Consider the following 18,184-nt stretch of genomic DNA (forward strand, 5'->3'; position numbering starts at 1 on the left):
CGATTATCATTTTCTTTCAGTTTCCGTTGTTTCAGCATATTCCACGTGAAGAGAGATCATGTACATGTCTAAGTATTCTCTTTCCTGCATCCAGTTTCCTTCGACGCTTCTGTGATACATTTCAACCTATCAGCGAGTGTATTCCATCTAGTCATTGACAATACATAAAATATTGGGAATATGAATATTTCTTTCTCGTCGCCGGTAGCCATTCGGGGATCAGAATACCATTGAATCATCTGTGCCCGGAGCTGCGCCCAGTCGAGTCAGATAGTATCATGTCTAGCAAAAGACCACTCACTCAACGCCAAAGAGATTCGATGTAAAGAGAATATGAACAACAGTAGAAATGGGATGATATCAAAGAGACAAATTGACTGAACGCCAGCAACACGCCTTTTCCTGCTATATGAAAGGATCAAAGTAAAAAGCGAATAGAGGATACATCGGGCGGGGCCCATTGTCTTGTGATTTCAGCAGCTGCCGCGCACAACGAAGCATTTCCTATGCTTCAGATTCGCGAACCGAGCAGTGCAAATGCGGTCAGACGAGACTAGACTAGATCTCGCCTGATTTGCAGATGCTGCGAAAATGGAATACTATAATGCTGATTTCGACAAGAGGGTCACGGGTTAGGGTTGGAAGGACGGGAAATCGAGGGGTCCCATCATTTCGTCGACCCGGCTCCCCACCCTCTCGCTTTCATGCCCTCTTCGATGGCCGTCCAGATATTCTCGACGACTTCGCGATCGCGCCAGCGGCCGGCGCCATGGACGCCGCCTTTCTCGTCCCATCGCTCGACGGCGAAGCTCTGCACGCCGCGGCCCCAGCCGCGGACTTCGCGGGGGACGTCTTCACCGCGCCAGCCGACGTAGATGCCTGTGGCGTGCTTGAAGAGTTCCGGGGGGGAGGTCCACTTGTACGACTTGAACTGCCAGGTTTGGCCCGTCGTGAACACGGCAACGAGGCGGTTCCAGTAGTCTGGGCGGAAGTTGGCGGTGCTGTCGACGAGGATGAAGCGGGTGGGTTTCTTGGAGACTGCTCCAGGTTGGGAAGCCCCAACTGGACGAGAGGTGGAGGTGGAGCCGGCTTCTGAGCGGAGAGGGCGGTAGATGTAGAGAAGGTTGTTGGAGGAGCTGGGCATGGCGAGGGTGGGATGGTCTGGCGGCACGAAGACGCCGTCCTGCAGGAAGGAGCGGACGTTGGACATGCGGATAAGAGACGAGGCGGAGGGGGAGAGGAGGATGATCGGGTCTTGGTTCTTGGAGCTGCCGCTCTTTCGGGGCTGGGTGAGTCCCGCGGACGGGGCGGGCACGACGGGCTGCGGCTTACTTCCAGGTTTCGCGCCGGGGGGATATTGCCCTGTTCGTGAGCGGTTGCGTCCGAGGAAGGTCTCTGCTACTTTGCGAACGTGTGAGAAGTCCTAAATTTTCCGTTAGCATTGCCCTTTGATCTGTCTTTCCAGCCGCCGGGGGGCGGAACTCACGGTAGGCTTGATCCCCCGTAAGACACTATTCCGATCGCCCATCTTCCGTTCTCCGTTGTAAATTTCCTGTAATCTGGGATCAATCACCTTCGGCGCCCGTCCACCTGGAGCTGCTACAGCCGCCTGAGCAGCACCAGGAACCGCAGAGACAGCACCTGCGGCCCCGGGAGCGATCGCAGACGCGTCCGCCGGAGCCGCAGAGGGTGCGGCGGCGGCCGCACCCTCAAGGGGCTTGATGTATTCGCTCTCATCCGAGGCACCTTCCAGCCAAGTGATGAGATCCAGCCGCTCAACGAAGACCAGATTCTGCACCTTCTCCTCTGGCTCGCCTTCCTTGCGCTCCTTTTGCTTCAGCGACTCGTTCAATTCCTGCGCCGAGGCGATGTACTCGGGGATTGCGACGTCTTTCTTCTGCCAAGCGAAGAAGATGCTGCGGAGATCGACGGCGGAGTCTGACGAGGCGGAGACGAAGCGCGTCGGCGCCGTCAGCGGAATGGTCTGCGGAATTGGCTGGCGGAAGTACAGATGGGTAGCCTTGGCCAGATCCTCGGTCGCATTCTCATCTGAGAGATCGGAGGTGGTGGTTGGCGTGGGAAGACTACCGGCTGCGATCGCACGGCGAAGCGCAAGGAGCGGATCGTGGAGGGAAGGGTCGACGGAAGCCATGATAGACGGCAGAGACACTGGTCAAAAACGATTACGGAAATGTTCTGAACAGCCTCTGAAGCCCAGGCGGGTATAGAAGGTGGTTGTGTTGAAGAGAGCTGCTGGGCTTCGGAAGAGTTGTTGCAAGCTGGATGAGAGCAAGAGACCCGAAAAGTCACGTGATTAGATACTGTCGACAGGTCGACGGTCCACTAGATAGAGCTCAACAACAGAAGAAATGATCGCAAACGAGACCCTTCCACTTCCATCGAGAGCAGAATAGACTAACATAGTGTCGCATCCGACCCATGCCCCATGCCCCCGGGAAGCTGTCACAGCAGTAAACAAAATTAAATGCACCATAATCTGTAGTATAGCCTGTTCCACTGTCGCTTCATTGTGGAAAGGATATAGAGAAAATGGGGGGCCGTTATCGCCATATGAGCCATTTAAATACTTCATCTGCTCGAGAATGTTTATAGACGACAAATCTAGGTAGCCACAATGACGGAGGTTATTCAAAGTACGAGAAAGACGACGGAGTGGTGTGGTTGACGATATGGAATGGCCCTTGAACTCGGACGCCTTTGGATTTCTCTCGGCAGTCTCGACCACGGCATCAGTAGAGGCTCTCAAGCAGGTGAGTAACCTCCTCATATAGCCCTCACTGCTCGGTCAGCTCGGTTGCTCAAACGTGAACCAGCAACCACTCGTCAGCAGAAAGGATCGTTTGCTGGGCGGACTCGTTTTTCTAGCGCGATCGGTATTTCGATACTTAGTTAAGACCCTATACACCGATTGGCGTGTCATTCCATAGTAGCGTCTCGGCCTCGACCTTCTCTTGATAGTCATCCTCTGCGAATGCCTCGCGAATTATCTGCTGAATTTCCGGGAATCGTTCTGCACCATACATGAGCTTTGTAAACTCCCAGTACTCAGGATAGAAGCCGGCGCATTCCCACAATTCCAGACAGGCGCCCACGATCAATAAGGATATTGCTGGGGTGGAGATCGGCTTGGGTGAACACAGACCGATATGGACGGGCGTGGACGGCTGCAATCTTGTCCTTTGTCTCCTTACGCACGTAGCGGTGGACTAGGAAGGCGTTGAATTCAGAAAGCAGGTTGAATGGACCACATGTGCCCGATGGAAAACGATGGTCCTTCAGCGGGCCGCCATGACTGTTGCAGAAGAGGTACGAGGTCTGGTTCGGAACGCACCGCAGCTGCGACAAAACACTCTTCGAGTCTTTCAACAGCTGTTCGCGCTCCGAGTATGAGAGACGGTGAAAGACCGCCCCTAGCGTTTGTCCAGGCACGGCCGTCATGATAAGAACGGGGTGCCTGCTCCCCTGGTATTCATCCACCCAGAGGGGTGCTGGGATCGAAGTGTACTGTTCCACCAGCTGCAATGCCTCAGCTTCATTACGATCAGAGCGATTGCATTGTTTCGCATACAGTCCGAACGGCAGCCGGTGCACGAGGCCGGTGAAAGACCGCGGGTAGAGGTAACTGCCTAATTTCAGGAGCACGCGGTAGCACTTGACACGTATCCATTTGGGCACGAGATGCCAGAGAGAGCGTAATGTCTTCTGTGTCGTTGCATTCAACTGGACTATCCAAAGCGACTCAGCCATAAAGTCCCATATGCAGGGGGTCAGTGTCCCATACACAACGGAGGCGAGGTCCAGTCCTCAGCAATTCGTTCTTCAACATGGAATAGATGCAAGGCGGCTGCAATGCGGTAGTGCGTTCGGAGTAGGAATGGATCTGGAAGGGGTAAATTGGCGTCTTTGGTCTCCATGGTGAACATCTGCACTGGCCAGTCCCATGGGCTGCCATCGCTGAGAAAGAGCGCACCACAAGGCTCAGGCCACAGTCTGGAGACGAAATACTAGCACCAAGTCAGTCAGAAGTACTTGTGGTGTAGGCCAGGGTCCCCCGAGGTACAGACATGAACTTTGCTCGCTGTTTTGAGTCTGATCTCGGTCTCATCATTCCATTGGTCGGGTGTATCAGTTGGGGGGGGAGGGAATTTGAATGTGTCCATTTCGAAAAGCCGAATGAATGCTAGATGAAAGTAAGAACAGGTTTCTTAATTGCGATCCCACCGTGTCAGTCCGCAAAAGGGCCTGAAGCTCAGCTGACTTGGCAGGGGTCAAGAAAGCTTGCAGAATAAGATAAAGAGGACCCTAGTAGTAGCAGGATGGAGTTTTAGTTAGATCTCTATTTCAATCTTAGCGAAAAGATGCCTAATAAACACCTACCTGGGGATCCCTGTCACTGTCATCGAAAAGGCTCGGGGGGATCACCCAGGCATGATCGAAACGAACGCATACGCTGGGGTCCGATGGCTTCCGACGCAGCATAAAGCAGTGCGAGTCGTCCCGAGCTTCGACCAGAGTTCGTGCATCTGATGAGACTTGTTCTCGCCTGGCCACTGATTCAACATTAGCGGAGAATCAGGAACACGCTCGGTTTGGACTGGCACGTAGTGACAACTCGCTTCCAGTCGAGTCTTAATTCTTGCAAGAGTTGCTCCGGAGGACGACTGGAACGGTCATGGATCGTTTCCCAGATATATTGAGCAGCATATTCCGGATCGACGCCCTCGTCCAGAAAGGCTCTCCAAATGGAGTGCTCAGTTGGTGTGAGCTGGGTGGACTCAATTAGCCGGATAGTCGCGTTATACCTTCCCAGTTGTGGCGCCATTCTCGAGCATGAGCGAAGAGTATATCTAGCTACGACGCCTGATGTATTTCTGTCCGCCGTTAGACGGTCCGACAATGGGGTTGGGGAAGAGACAGGGCGCGACGTCAAACTCTGTGTTGAGCGATGCTACTGGACGTAGTTAGTAGAGCGGAATGCTTACACACCTGTCGTTTCCAAGTCTCGTCAGTCTGCTCAGGTCTTTGCTCAGCAGCCTTGACGATGCCACAAGTCCTGGGTACGCTGGGTTCTGAGGTTGGCAATCGCACGGTGATGGACACAGCTTCTGAAAATTTGCTTAGCTCTGTTGATGGCCAGTCGCCTTCAGTAAGTTGCAGCCCTCAAAACTGTTGGCGGTTGAAGAGTTCATAACAGACTGTTCCTAAATTTATCCATTGAGGGCAATGGTATTAGATCCAATGAACTGCTCAGATTAAGCGCTATAGTATGTAGAATGAGCATCATCGGCATCATCGCGAGTGACAGGCAGGTGGCTGGACCAGGCACGCACATATAAGGCCGGTCTGTGCCTGCTACCAGTCCCTCCACCTTACATTCAAGCCATCATTTTCAGATTATAAGGCAAAGGCTCTATATTCTTCTGTCTGACCGTGGCGAAAACAGTTATCTCCGGGCAATACAACAAACCTGGAGGAAACCCAGGTTCGCCAGGAATGAAAATTCAACGAAGGACTCTGAGCTCGAATGTCGGATGCTGGAGCCTGCTGCAGGAGGTCGGGTTTAAGGAAATATCCTCCGAGAACGTAAACCCTCGATACAGTGGACCCTAGAAGGCCTGGAAAAGCATAAAATCTCTGGAAAAGGAATCTCTTGTAGATATCTGCATTGGTCATCTCAACTGATGAATCAGATCATAATGCCGTTAGTCTCCGTGAGACACAGAGTCGTCGCAGATACTGCTAGGGGGGGAAAAAAAAATCCTAAGAATAAGGAGAGAGAAGAAAGAAGTCACAGTGGAAAAGGCAAAATAGTAAAAAGACAAATCGTGAAGCAGACGCTGCACCAGCGATTAGACCAAATCCCATTTAACCATCCCGAGCCCATAATATTTCCGCTTCCAACCAACGCCAGATGCGCCTTTTGTGTATCAAAACAAACCCGACTCCATGGCTAGAACGCCTTAGTTCCCACCGTGTACACGAACAGAAATGGTAGTGTGTAGAAAGACAAGCAGATTAGAAAGGAGAGGGTCACAAATGTGCTCCTTTAAGAGACGAAGTGGACGAACGAAAAGAAAGATCCCGCCAATTACCATGGACGCGCAACAAGAGTTACCAGCAGACAAATGCCTAGAAAAAGAATGAGGGGACATGTGAGGTCGGCGCTGAACCAGGAGCGTCCTTCACTGTCACGTCCGGTGGTGTGGGACTTTCTCGCTTAGTCGCTTCAGCTTCTCCTGTCGCTTTGACCTCGGGGTTCATTGTGTCTACCGGCGCGGATGAATCGCCAGTTGCAGTCGATTGATCGGAAACAGGCTTCTGTGGAGGAAGCATGGCAGTCGCTTGCGCTTGGCTCTTCTCCGACGTCGGGGTGGTCAGTGCTCCCCTTCGGCTAAGGTAATCACCAAGACTGAGCTTCTTCTTGACAGGGCTCGGCGCGGTCACTCCAGACCCTGGAGTTGCTGCGGCAGGTTGCACTGGCGCATCCAGGGTCGATGGCGATGACACCGTCGATCCGGTCGCCGATCCCGGACTGATGGCAATCGGTCCTGTGGGGTGAACGGCAGGAGGAAGAGGAACCCAGAGATTTGTACGGTGACCGTTCACCTTCCTTCCTGGTAACAGAGCATTGTGGGCAGCAGTGGACGGCCAAGGAGGGGGTAGTGGAGGCTTGGTTAACCCCCTAGGAGCGGATGGGGGTGTCGATGCGTTTTGTTCTGCCTCTCGAGTCTGTGATTGACCGGAAGACACGACCGTAGGCGAGTTGGAATCCTTCATTTCCACGTCTTCCTTCTCGGTCGAGGAAGTTTTGAGAGGTGTAACATTTCGGTACAAGCTGCCGTGAGGACTCGAAGACAGAGGTGAGAGGACAGCTGGAGACGGCGATGATGGTCTTAGACTGTCTTCCACCAAGCGAACACGATCTGCATGACAGCGCTTGAGTAGCCGTTGCGTGAGGGGTACATAGCTAGGCCGCCGTAGGGATGGCGCAGCCGAGAGCAATAACGTATCAGCTTCGGGCTCCGTCTGAATGGCCGAGTCCACATAGTGCGGACGTCGCAGCGGAGACGGCCCGTGAGGAACGCCGATACCGGAGGGCTTCCTAGACATGGACCCTGAGGGCTGGGCAGAAGAGGGCGAGCGAGTATGACCTTGGGCTGATACAGTCTGATGAGCTGACTGACCTGCCTGGGTCTGAGATACCAAGGACATTTGGCCACTGTTTCGTTTCTTCTTCTTGTGCACCTGCTGATCATGTTCTAGTTGCTGGAATTTCTTTTCCGCTGCCGCAATCTTGCGCTTTTCTCGAGCGGACAACTCAGACTCGCCATCGTGCTGCAGCGTAGGAGTAAGGTCTCGACTGCGCGGCTGGCCCCGCGAAGAGCCCGATGTAGAACGACCGTCGGGCTGATCGTCATCCTCCATGTTCCTGGTCGTTTCACTGCCTGCGCGACTGGTTGTCGCAGACGGCGAGGCGGCGGACTTCGTCTTGGCTTTCTTCCGCTTACCGTTGACCTGCTTCGACTCGAGCGCCTTTGGGTGCCGCCGGCGATCAACGCTAGCAAGTAAGCAATTAGCTGGAGGCTCGCACGCGCAGCCACCGAAATTTGCAAGCACATTGCTGATGCAAATTGCAGCTACCTCCTGAGCGCTGTCACTAGGCTCCTGCTTGACCAGACCGTGTGTCGACTCGAAGAGTTGGGGATCCAGATACCACATGGCCGTAATCTCCGAGTTGGCCGAAATGTCTTCTTTAGCAACGAAGCAGAAATGATACTCGACCTCGTTGGTGATGTACGTCTTGATCGTGACATTGGGTCGACATGAGCGACGCACATAACGGAGGATGCTACCCTCATGTCGACTGTCAATGTAGATGGGGAGCTGGGGGTGGAAGAATACAAAAGGTTCCGGATGACGAAGCTCCTGCCAGCGATTGCTGGGATCCAGACAATAGTCTCGCAAAAGACCAATCTTGCCAGTAATCTCACCAACAATGTGGTCTTTGGAGACACTCTCGCGAGTCCTGAGAACCTTCCACGTTGGATGTTGCCCTTCGAAATCGACGCTGGGGTCGGTGATTGTTTCTGTAGATAACGAAGGCCAAAGCGACCGGTCCAGCGCAGTATCCGACCAGGTGAAAATGTCACGAGACGATCGCCCATTGGAAACTCGAGCGAGCGCAGTTGGGTCAGTCACCCAGGACGCCAAGTCTGCCGCAAGAGGGAGGTTGACAAAGAGGTTGCTATTCATGGGGGCATAGTCCTCATCATGGTCATAAAGATGTAGAAATTCATTCGAGTAAAGGGGGATGGACGGCCCCAGGGATTTAGTAGGACTCATGGAAGTTGCGACACGTCTGCGGCCATCGGGTGGGAAGGGCGCAGCACCTGGAACAGAACTGATGGATCCGGAGGCGCGATGAGTGGCTTTGGCCTTTTTGGCAGGGGGCTGGTCTCGAGCAATCGAGTCCGCCCGGTGATGGAATCCGTTCACCTTGTCACCATGGTCCTTGACCCTTTTCTTCTGACCTTTCGCTCCGGTACGTTTCGCTTTCCGGTCACCGCTGTCGCCGACCTCCCTGAGACGTCTCTGCCGCTCGGTGGCACGCTTAGCATCGAGGTAGCGAGGCTCGCAGTCCACGCAGTTGTGGACTTCAGGCACGTGGCGACCATGGTAGTAGCATTCGATATGCTGCCAAGTCTCGCACCCTTCGCAAAAGACCGTGTTGCCATCGTCATCTTCGAATGCGCAGATGCATTTGATGGTATACGGCTCCTCCTCGTCAAGGGCGGCAGAGTCGGAAACGGCGCCGTTGAGGGCGGGTGAATTCAGGGGTACGGTGACCGGATAGGGCTCCGTGGTTGAGTGCGTGATGGCGACTGGGGAGGTATCTGTCATAATCTGACAGAGTACCCCCTCCACGAATGAATGGAAAACGCGCTGTGGTGTATTGTTGGGCGGTTATGGGCTTCAAATAACCCGTTCAGACCCAACAGACATGCCACCTACCACCAAATGGATGGTTACACGTCCTTATTCAGTTCTTGCCCAATAATCGACAACACCTGCGATACAGAGTGAAATAATCTAGTTGGGCCCTTCAAAGCGGGATCGAAAACAGTGGCCCCAAAAAGGACGCGAAATCGAAAGAACCGCGAGCTCTACCGAGAAATCGTTGCCCAAGTGTGACAAACGCTAAGATTGAGGGTTATGGATCGAGGTGAGGCAAGCAAGGCTTCAGAGCAGTGGACCTGGATTGCGCGTGCGACCGTGAAATGAGGTTATCGTATCGAGAATTAGAAGCCGTCGATCGTGTAGTGGCTGGCGGGTCACGAATCGCATGGAGGGAAGACGCGAAAAAACGATTTGACTGCTGAAAGACTCGAAAGAGCTCGAAAGGGTTCGAAGGAAGAACGGAGCTGGACGGTGAGCAGGAGTACGTAGATGGGAGGAGAAAGTGGAAGAAACGAAGAAGATGGTGAGAAGGTGAATGACAAGATGGTATTATGGAAGAAAAGGTGAATAAAGGATGGATCTGGATGAGAAACGAAGAAGAAAATGGGTAAGCGAGCAGAGTGAAGGGAAGCGAGAGAGGGAGGGCGAGGAGGAGAGGGAGGTACTAGGTACGGGTAGGTGTGGTAAGAGACAAGAGACAGAGAGCAGCGAGAGGCTAAAGGCACGGATGGGCCATTCAAGCGGCGTTCCAGAAGTCCCAGAGAGAAAGAGGAAAAGCGTGGAATTTTTTTCTCTTCCCACCCGCTCTCAGTTCTGGGGATCAGCTTCGGGCAATCTGGTTAGAGATCACGAGCTTGATCATCGCTTTGATAAATCGGAAATTTGACAAAATCGAGGAAAAAAAAAAATCTAACGAAAGAATAAAATAAAATAATGAAAGTTTGTGAGGAATAAAATTAGAATATTGACAACGATTGTGAAAAGGTCGGGAAAAGGGAAGGGGGAAGCCGACGAATGTTTGCCCAGCCGGCCATCGAGGAATCGATCCAAGGGACGACGAGTCAACGACACAGTCTCAAAGACGAAAAGAGGGGGCAAGGATGGGAGAGAAAGCAAGCAAGAGAACCTAGACCAGAACAGGCGGTTTGTTTCGAGTTCGGGTTCATCCTGGAGCAGCCGGAAACGAACACGACCAGTGAGCTGCTGCTGGTCGAGGATGGGAAGGGTTGGCGGCCTGAGAAGTCAGGCCTCGATGGGGGAGGGGCGAAGGAGGGAATTGTTGCCTTGCTGCCTGGGTGGTTGGGCACCTAGAGTGAGCTCCCGCTAGCCTGTTTCCGGTAGGTGCTGACGGCACTAGGCCAGAAGGGGAAGCGTAGTTAGTCTGACCCATTTTGGGGATAGCGGGGATGCACATGACAAGCGGGAAGGGTCCAAGAAACCGAAAGTGGTAGACAGAAAGATGAAAGGAGAGAAGAACGAGCATATCACATCGACAGTAGATGGAATAAGAAATAGTGAATGATCAGCCGTATCCCATTTTCAATGAAATTGAAAAATAGAGGAAAATTCGCTCGGTAAATCAAACTACTCGACCTTGACACCGATGACCATTCCCTAAGCGGGCAAACAGCCTAGGAATGAGGCAATTCCTATCCGGCCGTCTGTACCTCCAACATCTCAGGGGACATGAAGTAATTTTGACTCCAGTCACGAGAGAACCAGGGAATCAATGGAAGGAAACCCCAAAGAAACCGTAGGAAAGAGGAGCGGCGGTTAGTATCAATGGTGGTTAGTAAAAGAGAGTAAAGGAGCGATCATGTCAGGCGAGAGCAATGGAAGACGGAGGGATCTTCCGCGTGTTGTACATCGCCCAATAGGCACCACCAACTGAGTCAGGTAACCCCAGCGATCTGGCGGATTGCCACCATTATTCTGTGAGACAGTGGTTTCAACATCAACCCAGGCAATAATTGTGAGCGAACAGATTTGTAGTGAAGATGATACAGGGAAGTGGTTTGCGAGAAAACGCTCGCTCGCTCTGTGTCGGGGACATTAGACCGCGAGTAAGCCGGGCGCCGTCCATGTATCAGACAGGAGAGCATGATTCAGGGAACAGCTGAGCAAGGCAAATACTCCGGGGAAAAAGCACCGAATGAAGAGATCGGTCATCTTTCCCCCCTTGCTCATCGCTTCTTTCTCTTCCTGAACCTCTCCCCGCTTGCTCGGAGCATGGTAGGGAACAAGTAGAGAAGAACCGACAGAAAAGCGAACAAGGAGTGATATAGCCAGAGAAAAGAAAGAAATAAACAACGAGGATTGTCAGATGCCACTGTAACAAGACATATTCAAACTTGCTGTAGTAGTGTATCGAGAACCCTCGGGGAAATCTGTGTTTGGGGAGGAAGAGGGGAGAAGGGCAGCGAAGAAAAAAGTAGTCATCTGCTCTGTCTGTCTTGGTGGCCCCAAGTAGAGAATGACCTGAAGCTTTCCGGCGGGAAGAGACCAGTTCTTAAAGTAAACAAGGGAAAGAAAAGACGGGAGGGCGAAATCAAAAGGCATTACTCCGTATTATTTGAAATGGTAATGGAGCAGAATTTGCCTGTCTTGTTGTCGCTGCTAGCAAGATGGCCCAACCCACCGCGTACTAAAAAGCCCAGACGCTTCCTAAAGCGGGTTGTCGATGGCAACAAAGATTTTCTCCGTCATGATTTGCTTTTCATCCCGTTTTAAACATCCACTCGCCTCGCAGAATACATGGATTTAAAAGCCATCGTCAATGATAAACCTCTTAAGAAGAATCCTTGTACTGGTGGTCCGTTAGGAAGACCAAAGAATGACCGCAATGTGGAAACCTCATCCTTCACTTTCTGCCTCAGGCAGTCTGAGCAGACATAATGAGCTGCCATTGCACCGCACTATTTCAATTTGCCACTAGATTTGACTGGCTGGGGGATTGAGAACAGATCTAGCTGTATGTAGGGAGGAATCAATTTTCAATCGACTTTTTCATACTTTAGCCGTTAGCAAAAGAACTTGGAAGCCTCGCTAGGAATAAGTGCTCCGTGCCTGCCACAATGGTAATCTGAAAGTTGAACTGGATTTTGCGCGATTGAGATGCCATCTTCAGAGCTCGTTATACTGCCGATGAAAAGTTGAGAAAATAAATTTACTAAAGAATAATAAAACCCATCATTTTAGAGCCACAAAACCTAAAAAAAATTGATTGACCTGCTGGACCTATAAATAACATAAGAATATCAAATCGTCAAATACAGCCCTGGGTTTACAAAATGCGAGCCCCGTCCAAGACATTCCTAGTCCCAACTAAAGAGCGCCAGCCTGCTTTCACTCTTGCTCCAAATGGTTCCCATGGTGGATGAATTTTCAAAGGGATGTGTTGTGTAAGGGTGGATCTGCTCCTTCCGTACTGCCGTTGGATGTTGTAGAGGGAAGCTCTATAGCCCAATCTCCAGGTTCCTCAACACTGGTTTCCTTCATCCTCGCCCGTCTCCGAATAACGGCATAGCCCACATGATGGCCAACGTAGAGCAGGAAAAAGGAGGATATTCCGAAGTACATCGGAAGCAACTTGCTCGCGGCCAGCTGCGACGGAGTCGCAATGATGAAACTGTTAGCAATAGGCAACAGTGTACAAGTGACAATGCCAAAGTATGCCCCATAGGGCTGTATTCTGGCCCGGTGGACAGAGGTAAAGCCTAAGGCTTCTGTTTGCCTGCGAAAGTAAAGATAGACGATGCCCGTGCCCACCCAGGAGATGCATCCGGACGTGGTGATAAAATACATCAGCGAATTAAAGACAATCGAGCTGGATGTCATCGCGGAGAAATATGCGAAACCGGAGAAAAGTGCCGACGTCATGACTGCTACATATGGTACATCCCATCGGTTGCGCCGCCTGAAAAGTTCAGGAGCATGCCCAGCTTCAGCCAATGAATACAGCGTGCGTGAAGAGGTGAAGAGAAAAGAACGGCCTGATGCGACAGACGAGAGGAAGATCAACGCGGTCACGACTACTGGCAGAACAGGAATTCCGCTCCTCCTGATCGCCACCAGATAAGGCGAGGTCCCAGCGCCAACCCCGTGGTTTGTGAGTGACAGATCGTTAAAGGGGCTCATCACGCCCATGGCTAATGCGTTGAGTATATAGAGCACGAAAAGATGTATCATATCGATTCGGGATACACTCAGAATGTTGGCTTGCTGTTCCGAATCAAGTTGTTCAATTCTCTGGACGATGAGCTCCGGCGTAAAGACGAAGGCAATCGTGCTATACAAGAGGCACTGGAGCAGACCCAGAAACCGACCCAAATGACCATCGTATATGAATTCGTTCATGGGGCCTGGCTCGTTCCAGTAATGAAATCCTTGAACAGGAGAGTGAGGAACACCTGGAATGGCAAAGACAAGGGAGAGAAAGACGAGGCCCGTGGTCGTGATCAGTTTCAAGAAAGTAAAAACAGCTTCCGACTTCTTGAACGATCTTTCTGGCAGCATGTTGAAGCCAAATATGATCAAAGTAGGAATGCTGACACGAAGCGCAACCGCAGGTGAGGGATTCACCATTCCAAGACTGACAATAGCATTCGTGATTTCGAACGGGATGAGCATCGACAGTGAATACCAGCGAAGGTAACCCATGGAGAAGGCCAAGTGTTTCGAGGCGTATCGGTAGGTGTGAGAGACCATTGTGCCATCTTGAGCCGGCATATGAGCTGCAATCTCCGACAAGGCGGTTGTGAGACAGTATACCAGAGCAGCCAAGAACAAATAGGAGAAGAGCAAGGAAGCGGGACCCCCAGCGGCCAGCGCCTGGCCGCCTCCGATAAAGAGGCCTGTCCCAAGAGTCGGTCCCACAGCCATGATTCGCAGCTAAGAACGATAATATGAGTAAAGATAGGGGCAAAAATCGAGAAAGCCAGGAGGTCTGCCCGGCTGAATGAGATATTTCATGGAGGCCTGGAATAGGTAGAAGACAGTGCGTACGAGGGATGATCGTTCTTGCCTCATACAGCTCCCCCGGGTCAAAGAACATATGCTCATCCCCATTTTGCGGAAAAGGAAAGGAGCAAGAGTCTTTGACGAGGTTCGAGATAGCGAGTCTATTGCAATAGTCGAAACGAAATTCAATCCATCAGCCCGACCGGAACCTTCACAAGAAACAAAAGACGCCCTTAAAGGAAAAGCAAGCAGAGATCGCTGGGTATCATAGTCTAACGAAGACAAGGACAGAAGAGAAGAGCATAAAACCCTGTCAGATACGCAGAACCACGAGAACGCCGAGTAGCAACTCCGTAACTGCCACCCTTTGGGGAAAGCTTGATGAGCAGTTAATTGCGGTAGTCAAACGGCGTCAGAAGATAAAGGCGATTCACTCATAGTCTATATCGGTCTCAGCGTACTCGAGCCACTTGCCCGACAAGGCCTTCTTCCAGAAGCGGACAGCGCCATCGTCACCAGAAGAGATGAGACAGTCACCTAAAATAGTTCAGCTGCATGCCAGGCATTGGTTTCCAAGAGTCCGCGTTAAAAGCTCACCTGCGTAGGAAAACTCTACCTGCCATACATCGAGGTGTTTGCTATTGATACAAGCAACCTCCTTGTATGAATGCTTGAACTGCGAATCGCCCGTCGCTGGACGATTCGTCACCGACTCAGGAGTTCGATTTGCAAGAGCAGACCCAATGCCTGATTGTGCGGTGGCACGCAAGGAGGGTGACTGTGAATGGGATTCGACGTGTCTTCCATTGGCGTTCTGTGAAGCACTGCTTGACATCAAAGTATAGACTTCAAAGACTCGTACGAAGCCATCTTTGCAGCCACTAGCAATGAGATCGTAGCCTCGAACAGAGCCATTAGCCCAGGAGATGTCCCTGACAAGCCCGCCATGTCCAGTCAATTCAATCGCGTGGTAGAAACGACGATTGGCGTCGGTGCGGTATACTTTGACGCTGTCCATCGCGGCGACGACAAGAGAGAGGCTCTTACGGTCCCAGCTCGGATTGACCAAGTGAGTAATGTCTGTTGGATCATGGTGAAACTGTACCTTGAAGCTAGTTTCTTCTCCGCGTTGAGGCGCAGTGCAAACTCGAAACTGGTCCAGGGGCTGCCAGTCCGCCAGCGAATCGGGACTGACGGGTTCCATGACCATGAGATAGCCGTCCCGAGTAATTAGAGCGAGCCAGGTCTCAAGGTCAATGTTGCGAAAGTCCATAGAAACGAACGGATGTCGTTGCGGCGCCGTCATACGGAAGATCGACCTGAAGCGTCGCCCCGAATTGGGTGGTTGGGTGACGTCTTCCTGCCAGATTTTGCATTTCATGTCTTCACCTACACTACCAATGTGCTGGCCAGTAAATGGGCCATTCCACGTCGCCTGCTACAGATGAGTATTTGCCGGCGCAACAGAAACAACGTAACTCCTCGGATGCTTACATCACGGATTTCGGCGTCATGAGCGCGCCACGTATCGATCAGTTGCCATTCACCATCTTTCTGATCCCACACCTTCATGCGGTGGTCCGAAGAAKCCGTGACAATGCGATTGCCATAAAAGTTGAATTTGGTGACCGTCACCAAGTCACGATGGCCGGCATCGAAGTCGGCGAATCCAGAGGCCATGTCGGGCCGATCAGGTGTCCCTTGTCAAGGATCCCGGTGACCAGGTTCATTCAATTGGATCAGACAGACGGGTATACAATGCGGATCCAAGCATGCGCGTCAATTTCAATCGAAGCAAAACAGCAAACAGGCAAACAGCCCATGTACACAGATAAGCTGGAGGTGCTAGTGAATTAGGCGGAAGCACTACTCATCACCATCACAACAATAACCGTTCAGTATCCTGTGGGGCCCACTGATTCGAGACTTTTCCTATTGCGGCTTGACTGGAGATCAGCTAAGCATGTGAATTCCTCACCGCCATGTGGGCGGTCTCAAACGACCGGCAGAACGTGCATAGGAGGGTGAAGGGTGAAATGATGCCAGATTGCAATCCTTCGCCTGGATGCAACGATGCCAGGAATTGATCTTCTTATCTCCTCAGGAGCTCTCCCTCAGGACTCATATACAGCACAGTAATGCCAAAGCTGTTTCCCTGACAATGAATTTAGCATCTGCAAGCTCGCTTTCTCGTCGGGAGACCTGGCGTCTCTTGGTGCTGGCGGGAGCGGGTATTGGAATCATCGTGAATAGTCTTCAAGGAGATGGCGCACCTCTAATCGCATCCATTGCTTTTAGCGCAGTTGCTTTTGCACTGACTTTTAGCTTAATTCGATGGCTGGGACCGGTTTTCATGAGAGCCGGCCTAAAGGGCAAGGACATGGCCAAGCCAAAACGACCTGAAATGTACGAGCAAGTGCGAATTGCTGCTTTTTTCCCTTCGATAGTTCTCATCCTTGCTATTCGAGTTGTTCGTGACTAGCCGGGTAAATATGAAGTTGTCATGCTAATTGATTTGCTAGACCGGAGACGATGGGGGCTGTTTGCGCTGTCGTGTACCTTCTGGCGCTCATCTTCTTCATTCCCTTTGCCTTTTATAAGGACATCGTGGCAGCTACTTCGGGTGGTGGTAATCGAGATGTAGTGCTTGAGATTGATCATGTCGAGAATGGTCGCTTTCTTCATCGCTTTCCCCATTCCAAGGTCCGTCCCGCCGGTTCCCCTATCAATCTTCGGTAACTGACATGCTGAAGCTTGCGTCTTATCTGTCGGGGCTCCTCTCGTTGCAATGCATTGTCATACTAGGAATAGGAGATGATCTGCTCGATATACGCTGGAGACACAAAGTCCTCATTCCGGCATTTGGTGCAATCCCAATGCTCATTGTTTACTTTGTGGACTTTGGTGTTACGCATGTTGTCGTGCCGGTGCCCCTGCAGCCGTACTTGGGCGCTTTTGTGGACTTGGGATGGCTGTACTACATGTACATGGCCGCTATTGCCATTTTTTGTCCCAACGCCATCAACATGCTGGCGGGGATCAACGGAGTGGAAGTTGCACAATCACTCGTGATTGCGGTGCTGCTGGTTGCGAATGATTTGTTATACATCGCACCTACAACGCCGTTCCCGAACCCGGCTACCGACTCGCATCTATTTTCTTTATACTTCCTGCTCCCCTTCATCGGGGTCTCGTTGGCGTTGCTGTGCCACAACTGGTATCCATCGAAGGTGTTTGTGGGCGATACCTACTGCTACTTTGCGGGGATGGTGTTTGCCGTGGTGGGGATTCTAGGCCATTTCAGCAAAACTCTACTGCTGCTCTTCATCCCACAGATCTTCAACTTTCTGTACTCGACTCCGCAGCTTTTCCACATCATCCCTTGCCCCCGTCACCGGCTCCCCAAGTTCAACGCCATGAGCGGGCTGTTGGACGCGTCCGTGACCGAGTGGACCGTGCCTCCAGCCCCATTGGTGGGCATTGGCCTAGAGATTTTGCACAGGTTGCGGCTGATTCGCCTTACAAAAAATGAGAAGGGCGAGATCGTCGAGTCGACCAATCTGACGATCCTGAATCTGTGGCTGGTCTGGATGGGACCGATGCGGGAGGATCATCTGGCGTGGCATATGGTGATGGTTCAGACGGTTTGTGGAGTCTCCGGCTTGTTTGTGCGACATCGTCTGGCGTTGCTGGTGTTTCGGCAAGATAATAGAGCATTCAGGTACAGCGTATAGTCTAATCACTAGCGTGTGATGCTGGAGAAGTTGTAAAATAGATCATTTCTTTACATTTGCCGCCATTATTCGCAGCCTCTGCTAGGATCAATGTAGTCTGAAGAACTCAACATCAACGTATCACCAAAAGTAGTATGTTGAGGGTTTCAATCCTCTCGAGATGATACCGAGGTTCCAAGCACTTAAGTCCGACAAGGCTTCGGTACCATTGATTACACTTATTGATTAGAGGACTAGAGGCTTACGTTAACTCCGAGCCTAAATCCAGTGCCGCTGGGGATCAGTAAGCCTAGATGCCCAGGCTCCGTAATCGTCATCATTATTTTTAATACCTATCTACTCTGGCTACGGAGTTACTGTCAAGGGTTTGAGTTCTTCTTCATTTGGTACTATGACGTGTTACTTACCTGGTAATTCCATGGCCATCCTCTACCCTCCAGGCAATATCTCCGCTTCCTGTCATCTGGTCGCATTAGGATGCCACGACAAACTGACTTTTCTTTGTCTACCTC

At 51.6% G+C, this 18,184-nt stretch overlaps 6 protein-coding genes across 6 annotated transcripts; 1 reads left to right on the top strand and 5 right to left on the bottom strand.

Annotated features, from left to right (window-relative positions):
* Positions 1–667: 667 nt before the first annotated feature.
* Asppvi_007697 (CDC73 C-terminal domain-containing protein) lies at positions 668–2,152 on the bottom strand (the record flags this gene model as incomplete). Its single annotated transcript, XM_043303581.1, has 2 exons — positions 668–1,423; positions 1,487–2,152. The coding sequence occupies 2 exons, from the start codon at positions 2,150–2,152 to the stop codon at positions 668–670; spliced, it is 1,422 nt and encodes a 473-aa protein (XP_043159516.1).
* Positions 2,153–2,918: 766 nt separating this feature from the next.
* Asppvi_007698 (uncharacterized protein) lies at positions 2,919–4,181 on the bottom strand (the record flags this gene model as incomplete). The annotated part of the gene is made up of 4 exons (XM_043303582.1): positions 2,919–3,031; positions 3,114–3,746; positions 3,803–4,025; positions 4,086–4,181. The coding sequence occupies 4 exons, from the start codon at positions 4,179–4,181 to the stop codon at positions 2,919–2,921; spliced, it is 1,065 nt and encodes a 354-aa protein (XP_043159517.1).
* Positions 4,182–6,150: 1,969 nt separating this feature from the next.
* Asppvi_007699 (putative PHD finger and SET domain protein) lies at positions 6,151–8,922 on the bottom strand (the record flags this gene model as incomplete). Its single annotated transcript, XM_043303583.1, has 1 exon — positions 6,151–8,922. The coding sequence occupies one exon, from the start codon at positions 8,920–8,922 to the stop codon at positions 6,151–6,153; it is 2,772 nt and encodes a 923-aa protein (XP_043159518.1).
* A 3,441-nt stretch (positions 8,923–12,363) lies between these two features.
* On the bottom strand, positions 12,364–13,860 carry Asppvi_007700 (putative proline permease; the record flags this gene model as incomplete). Its single annotated transcript, XM_043303584.1, has 1 exon — positions 12,364–13,860. The coding sequence occupies one exon, from the start codon at positions 13,858–13,860 to the stop codon at positions 12,364–12,366; it is 1,497 nt and encodes a 498-aa protein (XP_043159519.1).
* Positions 13,861–14,368: 508 nt separating this feature from the next.
* Positions 14,369–15,618, bottom strand: Asppvi_007701 (putative nuclear pore protein (SEH1); the record flags this gene model as incomplete). The annotated part of the gene is made up of 3 exons (XM_043303585.1): positions 14,369–14,475; positions 14,536–15,373; positions 15,433–15,618. 3 exons carry the CDS (start codon positions 15,616–15,618, stop codon positions 14,369–14,371), a joined length of 1,131 nt encoding a protein of 376 aa, XP_043159520.1.
* A 481-nt stretch (positions 15,619–16,099) lies between these two features.
* Positions 16,100–17,672, top strand: Asppvi_007702 (UDP-N-acetylglucosamine--dolichyl-phosphate N-acetylglucosaminephosphotransferase; the record flags this gene model as incomplete). The annotated part of the gene is made up of 3 exons (XM_043303586.1): positions 16,100–16,344; positions 16,461–16,641; positions 16,692–17,672. 3 exons carry the CDS (start codon positions 16,100–16,102, stop codon positions 17,670–17,672), a joined length of 1,407 nt encoding a protein of 468 aa, XP_043159521.1.
* Between the last annotated feature and the right edge of the window lie 512 nt (positions 17,673–18,184).

This window comes from Aspergillus pseudoviridinutans (assembly GCF_018340605.1).
Source record: "Aspergillus pseudoviridinutans IFM 55266 DNA, scaffold_5, whole genome shotgun sequence".
Lineage (NCBI taxonomy): Eukaryota > Fungi > Ascomycota > Eurotiomycetes > Eurotiales > Aspergillaceae > Aspergillus > Aspergillus pseudoviridinutans.